General features: G+C 34.2%; 1 protein-coding gene and 1 long non-coding RNA gene across 35 annotated transcripts; one reads left to right on the top strand and one right to left on the bottom strand.

The window, feature by feature from the left end:
• Nucleotides 1-1,283: 1,283 nt before the first annotated feature.
• On the bottom strand, nucleotides 1,284-10,633 carry LOC110915081. Of its 34 annotated transcripts, none has more exons than XR_004873922.1 (14): nucleotides 10,184-10,629; nucleotides 9,985-10,089; nucleotides 8,550-8,688; nucleotides 8,401-8,472; nucleotides 8,248-8,319; nucleotides 7,946-8,165; nucleotides 7,788-7,863; nucleotides 6,127-6,252; nucleotides 5,098-5,435; nucleotides 4,850-4,991; nucleotides 4,123-4,230; nucleotides 2,652-2,850; nucleotides 1,879-1,992; nucleotides 1,284-1,584 (listed from the first exon to the last, which is right to left on the bottom strand). It is a non-coding gene; the product is annotated as an uncharacterized LOC110915081 (long non-coding RNA). The 34 variants fall into 34 exon arrangements; XR_002578764.2 differs by lacking the exon at nucleotides 7,788-7,863 and having other exon boundaries at nucleotides 5,098-5,220; nucleotides 5,290-5,435; nucleotides 6,127-6,385; nucleotides 8,094-8,165; nucleotides 10,184-10,628; XR_004873911.1 differs by adding an exon at nucleotides 9,671-9,722 and having other exon boundaries at nucleotides 6,127-8,165; nucleotides 9,985-10,084; nucleotides 10,367-10,632.
• Nucleotides 10,634-16,658: 6,025 nt separating this feature from the next.
• Nucleotides 16,659-17,783, top strand: LOC110889312. Its single transcript, XM_035981404.1, has 6 exons — nucleotides 16,659-16,723; nucleotides 16,798-16,930; nucleotides 17,021-17,229; nucleotides 17,301-17,421; nucleotides 17,508-17,702; nucleotides 17,778-17,783. Exons 1-6 carry the CDS (start codon nucleotides 16,659-16,661, stop codon nucleotides 17,781-17,783), a joined length of 729 nt encoding a protein of 242 aa, XP_035837297.1.
• The last annotated feature ends 3,524 nt before the right edge of the window (nucleotides 17,784-21,307 follow it).

Below are 21,307 nucleotides of genomic sequence, written 5' to 3' on the forward strand. Positions count from 1 at the left end.
TAAATACTAAAAAACGACAAAAATAACTTTTGAAATAAATATTTGTATCGAGTTGATAATCACCTAATGAAATATTACTCAATAACAAAGGGATTCATTTATTACTACCTAAGAAAGATAATTATAGGGTTGTGCAAAGGTCCAGAACCGAACCAAATTGAATCAGAGTTGAGCAGGAACTGTTAAATGCTAAATATAAGAACTAGAACTGGACCGTATTTTAACGGTTTTGGTTCAGTTCGGAACCGGGTTAAACATTATCGTGTATACGGTTCTCGTCGAAACCGATTGTCAAATCGTTTAAAACATAAAACTAAGAGTTGCAACACCCAAAGTTCAAACCATCCAAAGTAAAAGTAGCAAAATAAGATGTTTCAAACCTTAAACGAAAGTAAACTGCCAAAATCGTCTATGAGATTTGGTCACTTTTGGCACTTTAGTCCTAAACTCAAACATTTTACATCTGGGTCCCTGTGGTTTCAATTTTGTTGTCATTTTCATCCAAAATCAAAATCTGGTCAGATTGTTCAGTCAACATCCAGCTTTTTTTTTTTTTTGATGATTTCCTTTCTTTTAATGATGGGCAAAATGGTCTTTTAACGTTTCATTATAGCAAATTAAAAAAAAAAAACTGACAATTTTGCTCTTCATTAAAAAAAGAAAAAAAACAAAAAAAAATTGGATGTTAACCAAAAAAATCTGATCAGAAATTGCTTTTGAATGAAAATTGCAACAAAATTAAAAACCATAGGACCCAGATTCAGAAGGTTTGAGTTTTGGACTAAAGTAACAAAAGTGAACAAATCTCAGGGACCATTTTAGCAGTTTACTCTTTTCTTTACATTGAAACTGCAAGGATAATTTAAAAAACAAATCTTTGAAACTTAAAACTACAAGGGTATCATTATTATGTTATAAATAATTAACAATTTTTTAACATCTATTAATGACAAAAATTATTACGTGTGAGTGGACCATACAAATAAAAGAATATATAGTTTTTTTTTCTTTATTTTACTGTATACTTAAAGCAAACTAGTTTCTTTTGACTTCGCGGCACAAGCACATGATGAGCACATGATAATGTAAAACAAACGTGTATTAAAAGTAAAGCATTTTGTTTAGAAAAGCCAAACAATTAGAGCGGTTTAGTTTATCATTATACCGTTATGATACCAAATAAATACTTTATTTTGAGTACAACTTCATTTTTAACAAAACTATTAACGTGTATTAAAGCCCGCGCGCGTTGCGCCGCGGGTGCAGCATGCTAAACCGGAGCATTCTATAAGCCTTGTTAGGTATAAAATAACAAAGATGATTAAAAAGTCGCAACAAATTGAGTATTTCTCATCTAGTTTCACCTATAAACCAATGATACTCAATGATATTTAAGCTTCCTTTGAATATGTACACTATACACGTCACTGAGACCAAGTGAACATCAAGTACTCTTTACAAACCAAGCTACATCTATAATTGGAAGTCAGTGAATCATTTAGTAGCCTCGCCTCCCTCGTCCAGTGCCAAGACAGAACACTTCTAGACCAACACTCCATCAGACCACAAACCTGGGTTTGCCAACTGAACAGTAGCAACAATAGAGCATATAGTTGGTGTATTCTTCATAATAGTGATAATTTGGATATATATACAGAAAATAAAAGTTTAGTAAACACTTTAAAAGTGAGTAATCCTAAGTTATGTAATAAGCATTTAAGTACATGAGATTGTAGTTAGCATATTCACAAATAATATATCGACCAACTCTCATCTCATCTCCGTTTCAATAATCGGCACCCAAAAATTTTTAAAAATTATTAAGATTAGAAAAATAAAAATTTATAATCACTCTCATTTAAAGTTTGGTTGACATACCATCATGTTTCTTTGCTGCATTTTTAGCAAATAATACAAATATTACTAAAAATCCAACTCCTGCTGCCCTTCCCAAGATAATTGCCACTGTCTTCCCTGTATTTGAATCTGTTCCTACAAACCCACGTCAAAAAATTACACAAATTTCTAATATAATGGTTTTTATAGCAATTCAAAATATAAAATATCATTTTTTCACTTGGGTAATTATTTAATGATTCATTTTTACAGCCATTGAGATCTTACTGTACAAATATAGCAATTCTGGATATATTTTTTTAACAACTTTTTTATTTTACCTTGACAATTTTGCTTATTTGGTATTTTTTTTTAAATCGGCCGGTTTTAACCCCGAACCTATTTTTATCAACCTGTTTTCACCCAAATCAAAATTGACTTGTTTTAAGTCGGCCCGTTCTGACTCATTACCTGACCCGACCAGACCCGTTCTGAGCTGAGCTGTCACCCAACCCACCCGTTTTCTGGGCCTAATCAAAATCAGTTATTTGAACAAAACCCATTTGACCCAACTTATTTTGAGCATAGCCCATTTTGACCCAAACCAAATTGAACTTGCTTTAAGTCGGCCCGTTCTGACTCGTTACCTAACTGGGCTATTTTGAGCATTATCTATTTTAACCCAAGCTAAACTGAACTTGTTTTAAGTCGGCCCGTTCTGACCCGTTACCCGACCCACCTGTTTTTTCCGGGCCTACTTAAAACCAGCTGTTTGAACAGATGAAGATGGGCATAAATCACTTAATCAACCATACCTGATGAAGAAGAAGATGGTGAATAATACGAAGAATCTGACGATGAAGAATACGAAGAATCTGATGAAGATGAAGATGAAGTTGAACCCCCACACTCCACTTCAGCCCTCTGCACTGCACTTTTCACACACTTCCCACAATCATCACCCCCTAAATCCCCTTGACACTGCCCCAACACTACTGCCAGCGACCACTAACACTGAAGTTGCGGCATGTTAATGCGAATAAATTATACCGAAACGTAAAACATAGAATAGAATAGCTAAGTTGATCTAGGACTTGCGTGTTACAATGAACTCATCGTAATCTATATATAATATATATCATTACCACTATACAATATCTCTATATCATTACCACTATACAATAATACAAACCATAATGCATCCATTACAACAACCATTGTATCAATATGTTGCAAACTATACAACTACTAGTGGGAATGCCCACGCGTTGCGGCGGGTGTCCCGACTGATATCAATTCAATTATGATGTCTATTACAAACCACAACCCATTCTGCATTTTAATATTTTATTCTATTTAACGAAAATAGCCGTAGAACCTATAAGGTCACAAACATGCAAAGAAAGTCTAGAATTTCCATATGAAGACCCGTGTTTATTAAACCATAAGAGATTTTCATTAAAAAAACATCAAGAGTAGGTTTATCTACAACCTTATTAACAATAATGATATTAGATACGGTTTATATGCAAGCCGAAATGCGTACACGACCATACACTTAATCCAATCCAATACTATAGAACCAATTTAATCATTTAAGTAAAAGATGTAGACTACTACTATTATAAAGATATTCTAAACGTGAGCATATAAAAGCATGAAAGGCGTAAGCTTATTTCAAATGGGTGGGAAAAACCCTAAAAAGGAAAACTGGTTTAAGGTAATATATAAAACCGAGTTAATCACATAAATTAAATATCTAGATTATTGTGCGTATGATTTCTACTTTCTACTAAAAGTGCAAAATTAAGAATGCCGCCTAGGCGCAAAGCACACCCCTGAAATAAGCAAGGCCCACGTCTGAGTCTAGGCCAGTTTGGGTTGGGCATGTTTGGGTAATGGGTTAGGATAGGTATGGGTTTATTAAGAAATGGGTCAGAATGGGTTTAGGTCAAGATGGATTTGGGCATGATAGGCTAAAAATATAAATAAATAAAAAATTAAAATTTAAAAAAAAATCAAAAAAATTTTAAAAATAAAAAAAAATAAAAACTTACAGCAGCCTATTATCGAATACGATGTATATGCCTACGACCCAAACTCGTTTTGATCCGTTTGTAAGAGACAATAAAAATCTACTAACCGATTTGTAAAAAAAAGGGTGACTATTCTGACCCATATCGACCCAAACTCGTTTTGATCCGTTATCAAACACACCCGACCTATGCTTTTTGCCACCACTAATAAGAAAGCAAAAAACGTTGACGTGCAGCAGGATGTTATTACTTGTTTCCATTATAGATGCAACCCCAGTGAAGAATCCAGGTTGGTGAACACTTCTGAAGTTGAAATTTCACTTTTGCATTGTGGCTGCTTGAAAACAGACACATCAACCTGTTAGTACAAAACATAATTTCCAAAATTAAAGATATATATACCTATACATGAATGTTGATGTTAGCTTTGTGATATCACTTATACATGAATGTTGGTTATTTAGTTGGACTGAAACGAAGGCGGCGGGCTGGCGGCGATGGTCGTGAGCAGAAGCAGTGGTTGATGGTCGGAGTATGGTGGTTTAGGCGTGCTCCGCATACGGTGTTGGTTGAGAGGCGGAGTTGTGTTGGTCGGAGATGGTGGAATGGAGGTTGTAGGATGATGATTTATAACATAAAACATATTGTAAAAATATAATATTATAGAAATGGGTTGAACGGGTCAACCCGCCAACCGGACCAGGTTGACCCGAACCTGACCCGAACCCGTTTACACTAAACCCAAACCCGTGAATTTTGTGTTAGGTTCGTGTCATGTTTTCGGGTTGGGTTAGAAATTCACACCCCTAGTTAAGGGTATGTTGGTTTTGTGTTAGGTTCGTGTCGTAAAGTCATTATTAATCTGTATGCTGAAACAGTACTGTTCTAATTGAAATAACGCTTCTTCAAAGCATCATCATCCTCTACATTAAAACCATTACCATTATCTATATATAATATCCCCTCGGAAAACGTACCTTCTGGTGGCTGAACAAACTTCCGGTTGTGTGGGGCCGACATTTCTTTCTTCAGTTGTGTCAGTATATCTTCCATCGCGTACTCCCTCTGCCAATACGCTATTACTTGAACAAACATCATTCAAGTTACATGACAAAATACCTGCAATCAATCACTTCTTAGCCACCTATCTATATTTATGGGAATAACGGTAACGATAACGACCCACGCGTTGGGAGGGTTAATAAATTCTTTAAACCAATCTTACCGAATTAACTAACTGAATAGCAGCAAATGCCAACTTTCAACACAGAATTTTCCGAAAGCAATGTCGACAAAGTATCCAGCATATCCTCGAGCCTAGAACAGACTCCATTAAACGATCTACAATCTAAATATCAACCCGTTAAACCAAACAATCAAAAACCTCATTAATCAAATCAGTCATTATATATCTTACTTATTCACATCATTAACCGTTATACCCTCTAACCTGATCCGAATCACATCAATCCACTTCTCAACATCACCCCCTGCCCCTTGTTTACCAACAACCTCCACATCCAAAACAATCTCACCTTCTTCCAGTAATCATGTGCAGAATAACTGTTGAAGAACAACTAGAACCATTATCCTACATATACAAAAGTAAGTTGGGGGAATAGTGCCAGGCAGCTGCCTGGCACTCCCCCATTCGACCAACCTTTTTTTTAATTTATTTTTTTTTCCCAGTTTAAAATTACGCTTTCGTCCTTCGTTTAAAACTACGTTTTTGCCCCCAGCTCAAAATAAAATTATAATTTTGCCCCTACCTCAAAATTACACTTTTGCCCTCGGTTCCACAACTCATTTTTAATTTTGTTCTCAGTTTAAATTTACGGTTTTGCCCTTCGTTTAAAATTACGGTTTTTCCCTCGGTTTAAAATAAAATTTTGGTTTTCCCTCTACCTTAAAATTACGATTCTGCCCTGAGCTCAAAATTACGTTTTCGCCCACAGTTCAAAATAAATTTATGATTCCCCCTCCCCCTAAGCTCAAAATTATGATTTTGCTCTCGGTTTAAAATTATGATTTTGCCTCCAGCTCAAAATATAATTACGATTTTGCTCTCTATACAGACATACATGTTATGGAGAGAAATATTCGGTTTATTGCCCCGCAACGCGGGCGGGGCAAAAACTAGTTATCTACAAAAACGAAAAAAGAAAGGTAAACTTAAAACCCTAACTACAAAATCCGTGATCTGGAGTGATAATTATCTGCAATAACATCTATTAGTAAACCCCAAAAACGTTACCCGAGTGCACATCATCATCGTCGTCCCCGTTTCTTGTTTCTTCTCGGCTTCAAACATCATCAGGAGTTTTAAATTGGAATGGAAGGAGGAGATGGCGATGAAAGCATTAATTAGTGAAGCGATAAACTGTGAAGCGACGAATCACCAATTCAATTCAGGGGAAATCAAGAGACGCCAGTTTGATCGTCAAATTATTCCACGCTTTTATTAGGGTTCTTTTAGAATACCATGTGAAATCCCAAGATTAACCCTACAATGTCTTAAAATTTTGGAGAACAATGGCTTTAAGCACCTTGTACATGTTGCTTTAAAATTGATACATATGGCAAAATTACATTTCAGTACATCACTTCTTCTCTTTAACTCCTATCTATCTAACTGCACGTAGCTTTTAGATTCACCCGGTCATATTAATGTTTTTATATTCACTGATGAATCAGAAGTTTAAATTGATACATGGCGGGAACATGATACGCATCAGCCAACTACGAATCAAATCATTAAAAAAATATTAGCTATACTAAATACAGAAACATCATATTGATACAAAAAGCCTTTAACTACTTATCAAACACTTAAACACCCAAAAGGTTCGGACCAACTTGTATTTCGGCCAAATTGAAAAATTGCAAAAGAAAACAAAATTTACCAATAAAGAAAAATTCATATTTTGAGGGACATAATCAGTATGAATCATTTACCACCAAGGCCAGAGGACCTGATTACAAAATTAGCTAGTATTGTTTTAAATTGAACAAGAGACCTTTGCATGTATTCTAATACAGAACCACCTGCAATTGTGTAGGAATGAATTTAACATATAAAGTTCTAAATAGAGATGAGCATTTGGTACTGGGTACCGGTACCGAACCGTACCGGGTATATTCGGGACCGGTTCCCATTTTCCCCATTTTTCGGTACCGGTACGGGTACCGTGCTCATCCCTAGTTATAAATGTGCCAGATATAGGTCATGCCACAGGAGAGGCTTTTAAAACAAATTCAGAATACCTGAAAACTTACAGATGCAATGCACTTGCACTTCAAGTTAGATGGTATTATGGTAAAACATACTGTAAAACATATGGTACAGGGTATAGGTAACCCAAATATACAACTTCTAGGATGAAGTCCCGAATAAGAAAACAAAGCATTTCATCTCAAACGGGTCAAGTAATTTTTTTTAGCATGAACAGAAATGGGTCAAGCAGGCGAAAGCTGCCCATGGTCTACTTTGAAAGCATGCAGCCTCCTAATAAGACTAAAAATTGGTCGGCTTGCCACCTCTATTCACAGACACAAATTTTAGACTTGAAGTTCTATAAAATATCAACACAAATCTGTAAAGCACACGGCTTGAATGTTCCACGGTCAACTACAGAAAACGAACTGTGTGGATCAGATTGCCCCCCATGTGCCACGGATACAACATAATCCTAACCATACAAACCTATAACCATAGCCAAACAGACCCTCCCCCAATCCCCAAACCAACCCCTACCTGGAGGATAAAGGAAAACACACCCAATTGTTCCAAAAAATATATTGTAATTACATATTACTTGTTTATAAGTTAAGAAAATTTACATAATATTTTCTTACTGGTCTACCAATATCATATAATCAAAAGCTTAATAGAGTACTAACTGTAACGGTATTTACTATGACTTATATGAAAGCGCAAGCGATGAAAAGCGAAGAAGGGATCAGCCTGCTAATTTTGTTGTTTGAAAGGTCCCTATTTAAATAAAACAAACAAACAGTTATCACAACCGATAGTTCGATTACGTTAAAGTCATCAACAGTTTAGAACAACTTACAATGTATCCAAGTTACCAATCCGAGACAACTCAATCGGAATAGGACCCACAATGTTGTTTGACGAAAGATTCCCAATCGTATAAAAAACATAAATTTCGTAAACATGTTTTTGAGCATCATAAATGCGATCGAGAATGGGGTACTTACAAGTATGTCATGCTTTCTAGCCTCTGAAGTTGAGCAGGGATCGTACCCTTTAACTTGTTTCCATGCACGTTGCTGTAGAGTCAAAACAATTTACTACCGATTGTCAAAAACGCGCGCGTATATATGTAAATTTTATAATAAATTAAAAACTTACAGGCTGTTGAGATTAGTGCATGAGCTAAGATTATCATGTATGTGTCCCTCAAGTTTATTTCCCGCAATATTACTACAATAGAAAAGGTTTATTAAATTAACGAAGAAAAACCCGAACTTGATTAAGGAAATCAGTGAGATTTGGAAAGTTTACATGTCAAACAAGTCGGTAAGCTTTCCGAGTTCAGGTGGAATATGACCAGTGAGCTGATTATCGTTCAGTTCCCTGTTAAAAGAAAGAAAATGGCCTTCTTAAAGAACCTATAATAATTTAAAACATATAAAAACGTACGTATTACATACAAGTAATGGAGCTTTGACATGTTCCCGAGCTCTGGAGGAATGGATCCCGTCAACTTGTTGTTGTGGAGATACCTACAACAAAACCGTACAAGTGGATGTATGAATGAATCCCCACACACCCTGCTGCTTCAACAGTACCCTGAAAAACAAACGAGATGCTCTTATATTTAATTGGGTCAATCGGAGTAATCAACATAAATTGCAAGCATCTGATGTTATGAAACATTGGTACCAAAAACCATATCCAATTTGCAATGACAGCAGTGGTGGATCCAGCCCTGTTTTCGGGTTTCACATGAACCCACTCGGTTTAGAAAAAAATTAGTTTGAACTTTTTAGAGTAAACTTCCGTTTTGCTCCCTATGGTTTGGTCACTTTAACGGTTTTGCCCCAAACCTTTAAAAATAGCCATTTTACTCCCTGATGTTTTGGTTTTGTTGCCAGTTTGCTCCCTGCGGGGAGCAAAATGGAAAAACAAACAATTTGGATGGAGTTAGAGGCGGGGAGCAAACTGGCAAAAAAACCGAAACATCCGGGAGTAAAATGGCTATTTTTAAAGGTTTGGAGCAAAACCGTTAAAATGATCAAACCACAGGGAGCAAAACGGAAGTTTACTCAAGTTTTTATGATTTGGAAAAAATAGTAAGAATCTACCAAAACGAACCCACTAAAAGGAGTTCCTGGATCCGCCAATATTACCTTTTAACTTTAAAAGTCAAACTGTGGCACACATATGAAGGTCCGTATAATAATTTTCAATAACTAAAAATGATTTTAATAAATACATATATCAAATCATCAATCAAGCATAAACGCCTAAAAATTTAAACAACTAATAAAAGCTAGAGAACCTAAATTCATGTAATTATCATGATTAAAATCGAAAATAAAAATGAATTAAAAAAAACGACTGACTTTTGTGGCCAATAAAATAGTATGATTTAGCCACACAAAATTTAGACGCAGATAACCAAATTTGACATGTTAATAAAGATTAGAGTAAATTGCCATTTTAGTCCCTGTGGTTTGGCTCATTTTGCCAGTTTAGTCCAAAGGTTTCATTTTTAACATCTGGATCCGAAAAGGTTTCATCGTTGCCATTTTGGTCCAACTGACTTAACTCCATCCATATCTGTTAAAGCTGCCAAGGGCATTTTTGTCATTTCATTTTTCCTGTTAAAGCAATTAAGAAAAAACGGGTTAATAAAAGGAAAAATTAAATGACAAAAATGCCCTTGGTAGCCTTAACAGATATGGATGGAGTTAAGTCAGTTGGACCAAAATGGCAACGATGAAACCTTTTTGGATCCAGATGTTAAAAATGAAACCTTTGGACTAAAATGGCAAAATGGGCCAAACCACAGGGACTAAAATGGCAATTAACTCTAAAGATTATTATAAGTTGATACAATCGGAGGTAAAGACAAATAAAAACCTTCAACTAAGGCATCTGGAGCAAATCAACAACGGTTTCTGAGGCCTTCCAAAAGAATTTGACAAGGTCTCATCGACAATCAAGAGTAGTCTGCCCAAATCTAATCTAAAAACAAATAATAATCATATGAATATGAATATGAATATCAATAGTTTAGTTCATGTGATTTAAACATTAGATCTTAAGAAAACACACTCACTAATTATCCGATCCAAACTCTAAATACACATATTAAGGCTGAGAGATTTTACTTCTCAATGATAGATCCTGAGCATCTCCAAGCATTATTTTTACAAGAGAAAGCATGTCTGACTAAAAGAAATATGAACACTTGAAATCAACAAAAAACAGGACTGAATACATTATACAACGGAATAGAGACCTTTATATGTGTCATCATCTCACTGCATCTTCATCCTAACCCTTGGCTGACCATGAATGCGAAAACCCCTCTTCAAAACCTACATATTGATGTACATATACATGAATACGGATTTTAGGGTTTTAGACTTTCAGTAGGATTGAAGATGAATCAAGAATTATAGATGAACACCACTCAAGGTGGAGCTATTTGGTTTGGCAATGCCATTTTTAAGATCCGTATGAAGGGAGTTCTTGATTTCTTTCTTTATTGAAAGATGATATTTACCTATGTCGTATTGCACTTTATTTGTCTCATATTACATCAATATTTTAATAAAGTAAATTATTTGGTTGTGGTTTTATTGTTATTGTTGTTCTATTACTATTTAATTTAATTTATTTAAAGAGAAAAATGCCCGGATAGTCTCTGTGGTTTCGCTTTTTTTCACCTATAGTCCCCAACTTTCTAAAACTACCTGAATAGTCCCCAAGTTTTCATTTTTTGTTCCCGGATAGTCACTGGGTCTAACTTTAATTACTTTTCTCTGTTAAAATGATGTGAATGACAAAAATACTCTTTCCTTAAAAGGCCAAACCACAGGGACTATCCGGGCATCTTCTTTATTTTTATTTATAAAACCCCACCACCACACTTCATCTTCAACCTCCACCCACCATCACCCTCCTCCACCATGTGAATCATAAACCACCCTGTGAATCATAACCTGTGAATCATAATCCGGACGGTATTTTTGAAGCTTATCAGTTCGATTCCATTGCTCATCCTGCAGAGAGTCTCCATTCGGAAGTTCTGTTCATCCGGTGTTTGTTGTTGTTCATTCCGTTAAAAGTGGTTCAGTCTTACGGATCAGCATAAAACAAATCTGTGTGCAAGGGTCGATATCAGTATTGTTTAAAAACAGTTTCACAGGTGTTGTTGATAGCGAACAGGAATATTTTCTTAACAGATCTGTTAGAACAAATCAGTTCAGTTTGAATCAACTTCTGAACGTTGCTGGTTATACAGATCTGCATAATAATTGCGAATACAGTGTTCATTCGTTGAAACATGGTTCATTCGTCCTATCTGCTGATAATCTGAAAGTCCGAGTCTTGTGTGTTAATCACTGATCTGGATATTCACGGATAAACACTCTATTGATCTGTATGAATCAGTTGTCTGTTTATATTCAAGTAAATCTGAAACAAGAATAATATTCACGAATTAAGATTGATTCGCCCGGATCTGAAACAGATCAGATTGTTGATCAGTTAGCGTGAATCGACGTTGTGATTAGTATTGTTGCAGTGGATCTGTTCTGCACATATTCAGTCACTTGTTGTTTACGCATCCGCGTAAATCTGTGAATTTGCAGAGTCAAGAGTTCAGTCTATTTGCAGATTAATATACAGTCTATTCGTTCGAACAGAAACAATAAATCTGCTGTTCATTGTCTGAAATCAGTAAATCAAATCTAAAACAGTTCGATAATGCCGCAGAATTAAATACAGTCGCTGAAGTTTGCACATTCATTGAGTTAGTTTTGTTTGGTTTAGTTTGGTGATAATTCAAACGAATCGGGTGGAAGGAGAGGGCACAGGGGTTTTGTCTGGTGTGCGGGTTATGATTCACAGGGTGGTGGTGGAGGGTGGAGGAGGGTGATGGTGGGTGGAGGTTGAAGATGAAGTGTGGTGGTGGGGTTTTATAAATAAAAATGAAGAAGATGCCCGGATAGTCCCTGTGGTTTGGCTTTTTAAGGAAAGGGTATTTTTGTCATTTCACATCATTTTAACAGAGAAAAGTAACTGAAGTTAGACCCAGGGACTATCCGGGAACAAAAAATGAAAACTTGGGGACTATTCAGGTAGTTTTAGAAAGTTGGGGACTATAGGTGAAAAAAAGCGAAACCACAAGGACTATCCGGACATTTTTCTCTTATTTAAACTACTACATTTATAAGATGATGACATCATCATTTAATAGTTCCTCCTTTCAATTGGCTAAAAAGGGCGGCAGGCTTTTTTTTTTTTTCAGGCAGCTGCCTGGCACCCCCTATTGGCCCAACAAAATTACGATTTTATCCTGCTTTAAATTTACGCTTTTGCTATCAGTTCAAATTTATGTTTTCGCCCCCGCTTAAAAATAAATTTACGCTTTTATTCCAGGCTAAATATTTCGATTTTGCCCCCGGTTAAAATTTACGATTTTGACCCGTTTCAATTTACAGTTTTGTCATTAGTTTTTTCCCCTTAAAATTATGATTTTGCCATCAGGTCAAAGTTATGTTTTTGCCCACGCTAAAAAATAAATTTACGCTTTTCCTCCCGGCTAAAAATTCTAATTTTGCCCTCGGCTCAAATTTACCATTTTGCCCCGTATAAATTTATACTTTCGCCGTTAGTTTTTTTTTTTTTTCTCACAGCTAGGTTACGATTTTGCTCTCAACTTAAATTAACATTTTGCCTTCCTGGTGACATTTCAAGTTTGCCCCCAGTGCAAAATCACAGTCGTGCCGGCAACTTCCTAGCACTCGCCCGTTGGTCCATTTAGTTTACGATTTATCCCTGAATTAAAATTATTATTTCTCCCTCAGTTAAAAATTACGTTTTCCCATCATTTTAGTTTTTTTTTACCAAAACTATAAAGTTTTTTTGTTTTAATTGGTTTACTCGATTTTATTTTTTTTTCGTGTCAAGGAGTTGCCTAACACTGGCTCATTAGTTTTGAAAAAATACAGTTTTGCCCTGAGCTTAAAATTACGGTCTTATCATCGTTTTTGTTTTTTCCCCTAGCAAAATCATAATGGTCTTTTTTTAATTGGTTGAAAATTATTCGGCTATCGCCCCGCAACGCGGGCGGGGCATCTACTAGTTATCTATAATCTATATATCTATAGGGGAAGGTTCATTTGAGAAGAAATTTAATATGAGAAGAAAAAGAAGAAAGGGCATATTAGTAAAATACTATTTCATTTTATAACTTATATAATTAATTTTTCTCTCTTTAATTAATTAGTCAGCAAATCATTAATTTTATCCTACATATTATAGAATTTACAAAACCTACACATATCAAAATTTTCCTACATATACCCTACACATTATAGAATTTTATCCTATACAGCCAAAATTTATCCTACACACCTTGAAATATATCCTACACAACTCGTAATTTATCCTACACAACTAGTAATTTATTCTACACTTTAAATTAAGATTTTTTTTAATTGGAAAAAGTATATATTTTGAAAAGTAGTTACAAATTTAATTTAGTTAGTTATTAAAGGGGAGAAATACAAATTAATGATTTATATAACTTTACCAATATACCCTTATATTAAAATTAAATGCAAATATTAAATGAAGTAAAATGAAGCATTCTTATTGGTTGAAACTTTTTTTTTCTCATTTGAACCTTCCACTGTATCTATATATACTATAATACATCTCCTCTGTATATACTATAAGGGGAAGGATCCACTAAAAAGTGGATTTTGCCTAAGTAGGCTAAGAAGGATTGTGATGATGACATGTGGCACTCCTAAAAAGTAGGAATCAAGGGCATTTTGGTCCTTATAAATAGGAGTGAAAATGACATGTGGCACCCCTTTTGTTTTTTAAAAATACAAAAAAAATCTAGTACAAAAAAATCTAGCACAAAAAATATAGTACAAAAAAATATAGCACAAAAAATCTAGTACAAAAAATATAGTAAAAAAATGTAGTACAAAAAATATAGTACAAAAAATGTAGCACAAAAAATATAGCACAAAAAAATCTAGTACAAAAAATACAGCACAAAAAAATTTAGCAAAAAAATGTAGTACAAAAAAATCCAGTATAAAAAAGTAAGAAAAAAAAAATTTAAGATAAAAAAATCCAGCACAAAAAATTTAGTACAAAAATATAGTACAAAAATCCAGCACAAAAAAAATGTTATAAAACATAGAAATACAACACATTTTAGTGGGTTTTTTTTAGTCTTCATATTTTATATAGCAATATGGTACTCAAATTAAAGATAAAAAGACGCTCGATTTTATGGTGAAATTTTTATGAAAAAATCTATATATATAATATATGAATAAAGTGTGGGACACGTGTCCCTCTATTATGCAACCATTTTAGGTTTTTGGCGGGAAAATGTGGGATGCCTATGATTCACGCACGGGATCCGAATTAGTTGGCCCATTTTGTTTATTTTGACCCGGGTATATAATATACCTAAATTACGTAAATCATTCATTCTCCAAATTAAAAACCCTAAATCGTTTCATCTTCTTCCCAGCCCTGCTCTTGTCAAGTGAAGATTAATGTTCGGATACAGCATCGGAAGTTAAAGGATAGTTTAAGAAGTTACAGATACGCAATTTGCAATTATTTAGTATCAATCTTTTTTGAAATTTATAATTACTATGTTGTTTACTTGGTTTTATCAATGAAATTTGTGATAATCCACCGACTCTGTCTGTTTTTATGTTACTAACAATTGCAAAATATTAGGTTTTGTTGTTTCATCTCTGTTATTGTTTCGATAATTCTTTTTAATTTCTTTTTGTTATCAATTTTGTTTATGTTAGTATTGTTCATGTTTGCACGAAAAAACCTAAATCAATGATTCGTCTGTATTTACTTAGATTACTAACATTGTAGGTCTTTACATTTCTTCCTCAGATTTTGCCTCATCCTTATCTGGTTTTAGCTCAAATGGTCAAATGTCAAAGTGTACAGGTTACGGTTTTCAAACTCTCTCTTGATAGAATTCTGTTATAACTATGGTATGAACAATTATACTATTAAAATTTCTTTATTTGCAACATCCAAAAAAAATGCATACATTGTTTATAAAAAATCATTATTTAGGTAACTGTAAATATGTTTATTTTTTTTTATTTATTAGTTTTGATAGCAAACCAATAGTAACAGATTAGGAAATTAAAACCGTTACCCAAATTACTTTGTCTCCCAAAAATTTTTATTTTTGCAAATGATTTATAACTTCCAAAAATATCTTCCATTTATGCCATAATTTACTCAACTTTTATTGTATAAATAAGACCAGAAGTTAAAGACTCTGACTCGACATTCGAATTGTCTTTCTTTCTCGTGCTGTGTTTTTTCGAAATCTGAGGTTAAACCATTTTCCCTATTTTTAATTGTTTTATTCATTTTTATATAGATCAGAATTAGAATCAGTTACTAATATTATCTTTCTTTACCAGTGAAATGGAGAACAATCATATTACTATGTTCAGGTCACTTAATGCTCATTCCACCAATTATACCATCAAAGCTAAGATCATATCTATGTGGGATAAAAAAATGAATGGTTATGATAACCAGATCTATCGTGTTGACATGTTGTTAATGGATGAAGAGGTAAGATATTTAAAGTTTTTATATAATTATTAATATCCTTTTTTATCAATAAATATACGTGTTCATTTTGTATGATTCGTTATATATAATTTAAATTTCAGGGTGCCTTCATTCAATGTAGCTGTTTACATAAGCTTTTCAAACGGTTCCTTAAGTTTTTGGTAGTTGACGACTGTTTATTGATTCATAAACCATCCCTAGCCAAAGATACGACCAAAATTAAGGTTACCGGAAAAGATCAGAAACTATCTTTTTATGCTTTCACGTCTGTTCTGAAAACTGATAACTGGTCTGGTCCTCGGTACTTATTTAAATTCACTGATTTTAAATCTGTGTTGAGTAAAAAATTGAAGTGAATACACCAATAGGTAACTACTGTATACTTTTTATTTTTTAAATCTTTTAATTATGATTAGTTGTATGTATTTTTTCATTATATTTTAATATACAGATTTCATCGGTTATTTGGTTGTCTCATATCCTATTGAAGATGCAAATAGGAAGGATGGATCTAAAACAAAACGAATGACCATTACCTTGAAGGATCTCGAGTAATAATGTTATAAACAAAAATTTAATATATATGTTTTTAAGTCACTATCTGTATTGATATATTATTATGCTATAAAATAATTCAGTGAGTTTTAATATTTACAGAGATCAGAAGATTAGTGTAACGTTGTGGGAAAATTATGCAATCACTTTGTCAAACTACATGAATGACAAAAATCGACCTGCTCATGTGGTTATACTTGTCCATTTTGGAACAGTTAACATATATCAAGGTATTAACCCACTTTTTTTTCCCATATGGTAATCTAAAAATGTATTTTAATTATGCATATTAGTCTTTACGATGCTCAAATGATTATTTTATACCTGTCATTGCAATTAAATGTGTTTTACAATCAGGTAAAGTTGGACTGACTAACATGTTTGAAGCAAGTCGTGTCTTCATAAATTCTGATATTCATGAGATCAAAGAATTCAAAGACAGGTATATCATTAATAACTTAATATTCGTTTTAAAAAAATGATTAAAATGTTAATTAATATATTATACTTTAATAGATATCTTGAGAAGGAGTTTTCTAAATCATCTTCAAGTAAGCAATCATGCTCACAAGTGATCTCGAATACGGAAGATGAGTTTCTAAATGCTGAAGATTTTGTTATGAACGGTTTTATTGCTTCTATTGATGTGGTATGTATATCAAACATATATATGCTTAACGTATCTTATATGTCATTTTTTCATACTTATCTGTTACTACAATGTTTATATACTTGATAGGAGAAAAAGGTTATCATTGTTGGTACTGTTATAGCTATTTCAAATGATAAGCCGTGGTATTATTTATCATGCAATGTTTGTAAGAAGCAAATTGAAGAGAAAACTGAGTTGGTTGAAAGAGATGATGGCAGTTTTGACGTGTTGGATGACAAGTCGTTTGAGTGTATAAACCCAGATTGTGATGCTGTTGACATTGTTCCTGTTCATCGGTATCTATACATTATTACAATTAATTTCAAAAGTAATTTTATACAATTGTTAACATTTTATCGTATAATAGATACAAGATACCTCTAAGGGTTCAGGATTCAACTGGAACCATTTCCTGTACTTTGTTTGATTATGAAGCTATTAAGCTTTTGAAAAAAACCTCGAAAGAACTGCTAGATATCTACTCGAAGGTACAAATATTTATCATTCTGATAAAGGTTTTTCATGTTTTATTACACAATTTATATATATGTTATATATCTTTCTCATTATACAGGTTGACACTTTCACCGAAGGATCGTTTCAATCACTTCCATCTGAGTTTGATGTGTTGGTGAACAAGAAGTTTGCATTCCAAATAAAAATTTCCAGTTTTAACATTACCAACCAGGTTGAAAACTATGGGATTTCAATGTTATCTTCTGATGAGGATCTACTTTCTGCTTTGGAGAAAAAATGGAAAGTTAATGAGGTTACGCTTTTCTTCCAAGCATAATAATATTTCGGTTATTGATAACTATATGTCTTTATTCATAAATTGAAACAGTTCTAATTTTTTGTAGTCTGACTTTTCTGAGTCAAATGTTCAAAGTTTGTCCGATTCAGTTGGTAATGTCAAAGGTTTAGGGAAGGTATTATACTTGTGTTGTTCTACACTTTTTTTTCCTGTATATAGATTACATTTTTATGAAACTGATGGATGTTTTTATCTATGATGTAGTTTCAGGAATCTCAATCTGTGATGGGTGACAGCGTTACGCCAGATCCTATAGATGGTAGTGATCAAGAAGCGACGAAGTTCGAGAACATTAAACGTAACCTGGAATATGTTTATGATGTTGATGCTGTTGATAGCTCTTCTACTAAACGTCGTAACAGTCCTGGGAAAGTTGAAATAAACGATGCTGTCGGCTTGGATCTCCTCACGCCAAAAATTGAGAAATAAGGATTTTGAAGTATGGTCTTCAAATGGTGTTGCATCATTGAACGTTTTTACTATTTTTATAATTATGCTTTTTGTGAAGACAATTTTATTACTTTGACGGTTATTATTGCTTCATATTTGATAATTTTTAATTTGACGTGAGTGTTTATTACATTTTCATATCGTTTGGTAAAGTTTGTGTTTATTTTAATGAGGTTAAAAGATCTTTGATATAAGTTTATAACATGGTGCAAAATGTGAATTTACCGATACTATAATTTATATACCATGTTATGAACAATTTTTCAGACAAAAGTTGTAAAAGTTTATTGTGTATTTCACGGTTATATAGCATTTATTATTCAAAATAATGGTTGGTAATGTTTAGGTTATAATAATTAAATATATAATAATGATAAGATTTTATTCTTATTTATTTTATTCATCTAAGTCCTAAAATCTAAACCCAAGATACTTATTGTTACTTTCGTAGATTTGTAAATGATTTATAACTTATAAGAATATGTATCATTTACGTATGGAAAATTTCCCATTGAAATTTAGAACAATATGAATATGAAATTTCCCATGAAAATAACAAAATATAATTCTATATTAAACATCCATGTGATCAATTCCATAATTGATATTTAGAAGGTATCTTAAGTATGGAAATTTCCCACTTTGACATTAACAATTCCTATTTTAAAATTCTTTACTCATATATAAACATAATGAAATCACTGTTTTTGTAATTGGTTTTAGAAACACAATGGTTGAGCTTCCTTTTCATTTGATACTTTTCCAGATATTAATAAGGATCGATACGAAATCAATACATCGATTCAAATTGGTCTCTAAACAATGGCTTGATGGTTTATCATCACGTGAATTTGCTTTTAAACGTGGTTGCTATGTTGAAGATTATCTTGTAATGGTTATTGAGTTTTAGTGTTTACAACTCTAATTATGGCTTATTTTACCAATGTTCATTATTCAATAAACTCACATGTTTGACTTATTTTTGTTTTTAGGAAATGCTCCAAGACCAAGGTTTGTTCATTTCTTCGTCTGTTTTGATGGAGTTGTGGCCGCGTGAACTCATTGAACTGTATGGACTTCATGATCAACATGCAAGTGAAGAGAACGTAAACGTTATAGAGGAGATGGTGATTATTGAAAATGGTGAACGTACTATATATCAAGTATACCATAATGACAATTAGCAATTTTCCATTGTTAAAATAATATGTGACACTTCGGATTTTCCCGGAAAACCTTTTGATGTAACTTACGTGTATATGTGTTTTTGAATGAAAAATTTGATCTATTGTTGTTCATGTTATGTGTATGTATGTATACGCGTATATAGATATATATATATGCGTGTGTTATATTAGTAAGCCGAAACCACAACCAAACCCGTCGAGTGAACAGCAACTGTTAGGCCGGTTTGGGCCTTGTGACCGAGAAACCCAACCCGGAAACCCCTAAGCCCACTCGTGGCATTATATAAACCAACCCTCCCCTCCCTTAACCATTTTTACAACACTCTCTCTCTCACTCACTCCTTCTTCCTCACTAAAACCCTAAAGACCCAAGAACTCTAGCAACCAAAACCACCTCCTTCTCCCTCTTCCTCTCTCGGATCAAGTAGACAAACGACAAGGAGGATCGGCCGGATCAATCTTCACCCGAACACCCCCTTTCTTACACCTCGAGTTAACCGGTTAGTGGTTTGAGCTCTCTTCTTGATGTTCATGTGTTAATAATGTCACTAGGATGAATATATTATGTGTTACTATGATTCTTGTGTATGGATGATGATTGTTTGCCATGTTTTGTGTGAATCAAAATGTGTGAAATGGATAACCGGCTAACATGCTTTTATTTCGGAATGCTAGATAAAATGGGTACTTATGATTCTTTTAGGATTGAATTGTTTGCATGTTATATATGATGATGGTTGTAGATGCGGGTTCATGTTGAATAGTTTTGGTTAACCGGATGATGCTACGAGTAGGTTGGAGGGTGATCTCGGGGTTGGCTTGTTGATAAATGGGGATTGATTGTTCTTAAGAAATTTCTTGAATGTGTTTGAATATGGTAAGAACAAGTATGAATGTCCTTGAAATATTTTGAATATGCTAAGTTTGATCCAAATTGTGCACAAAACAGACAAGAAAACATGTTTAAGGATTCTTATTGGATAGTACAAACTCACACAAAAATGCAATTCTATTGGTCAGTACATTGCAGATTCTAGAAGGTTTGCTGAGCACGTAATCACGGTTGCGAGTCGCAACCTTTGGTTGCTACTCGAGACCACATCAAGTCTTGTCGAGATCTCCCAGTTGCGAGTCGCAATCAGCACGAGTCGAATCCGGTTGCGAGTCGTGATCACTGCTGTCAAGTCGGAACCGCCGGTTGCGAGTCGGAACCTCTGGTTGCGAGTCGTAACCAAAACGTGATGAGCCGAGACCTCAGTTGCGAGTCGTAACCTCGGTTGCGAGTCGCAACCACCCTTGTCTCGACTGGACTACTTTGTTGTTATTGGGCTTTTGACTGTTGGGCTTACTGTTGACTGGGCTGCATGTTTGTCACTGCTGATTATATGTTAGGGCTGACCCAATAACCCAACTGTTTGTGTACTCGCATGTTATACGTGTTTGCTATATGTATTGCCATACGTGTTCACTATGTGTTTACTTGTACCCGACTTGACCCATATTTGGTAACCATGTTAGGACGTGGTGACCAACATACTTGACCGGGTAAAATATCTACCGAGCAACCCAAGGTGAGTTCACAACTTAAAAGCATGCGTCCCGGTGGTTTGGGACACGAGACTAAAACAACCCTATCCCCTTGTAAAGGGGATACCATTTACATTCCTTCCCTAGTTACTGGGAACAAACTTACTTTTCCTTCCCTTGTATTGGGAAACCTTTTAGTTAATTACTGTTTATACGGAATGCAACCAAACGGCACTAAACGCAACTCTATCACTCAAGTCCCTACTGCATAATACCGATTAGTCGCCGGGGCCAGGCGAACGGGTTATTAGTTGATAGCGCTATTTAGGTCTTACCAGCCTCACACCGTGCCATGGTATGGGATCGGTCGTGAACTAATGTACCCAGGCATCCGTC

The sequence above is a fragment of the Helianthus annuus genome, chromosome 12, assembly GCF_002127325.2.
Source record: "Helianthus annuus cultivar XRQ/B chromosome 12, HanXRQr2.0-SUNRISE, whole genome shotgun sequence".
NCBI lineage: Eukaryota > Viridiplantae > Streptophyta > Magnoliopsida > Asterales > Asteraceae > Helianthus > Helianthus annuus.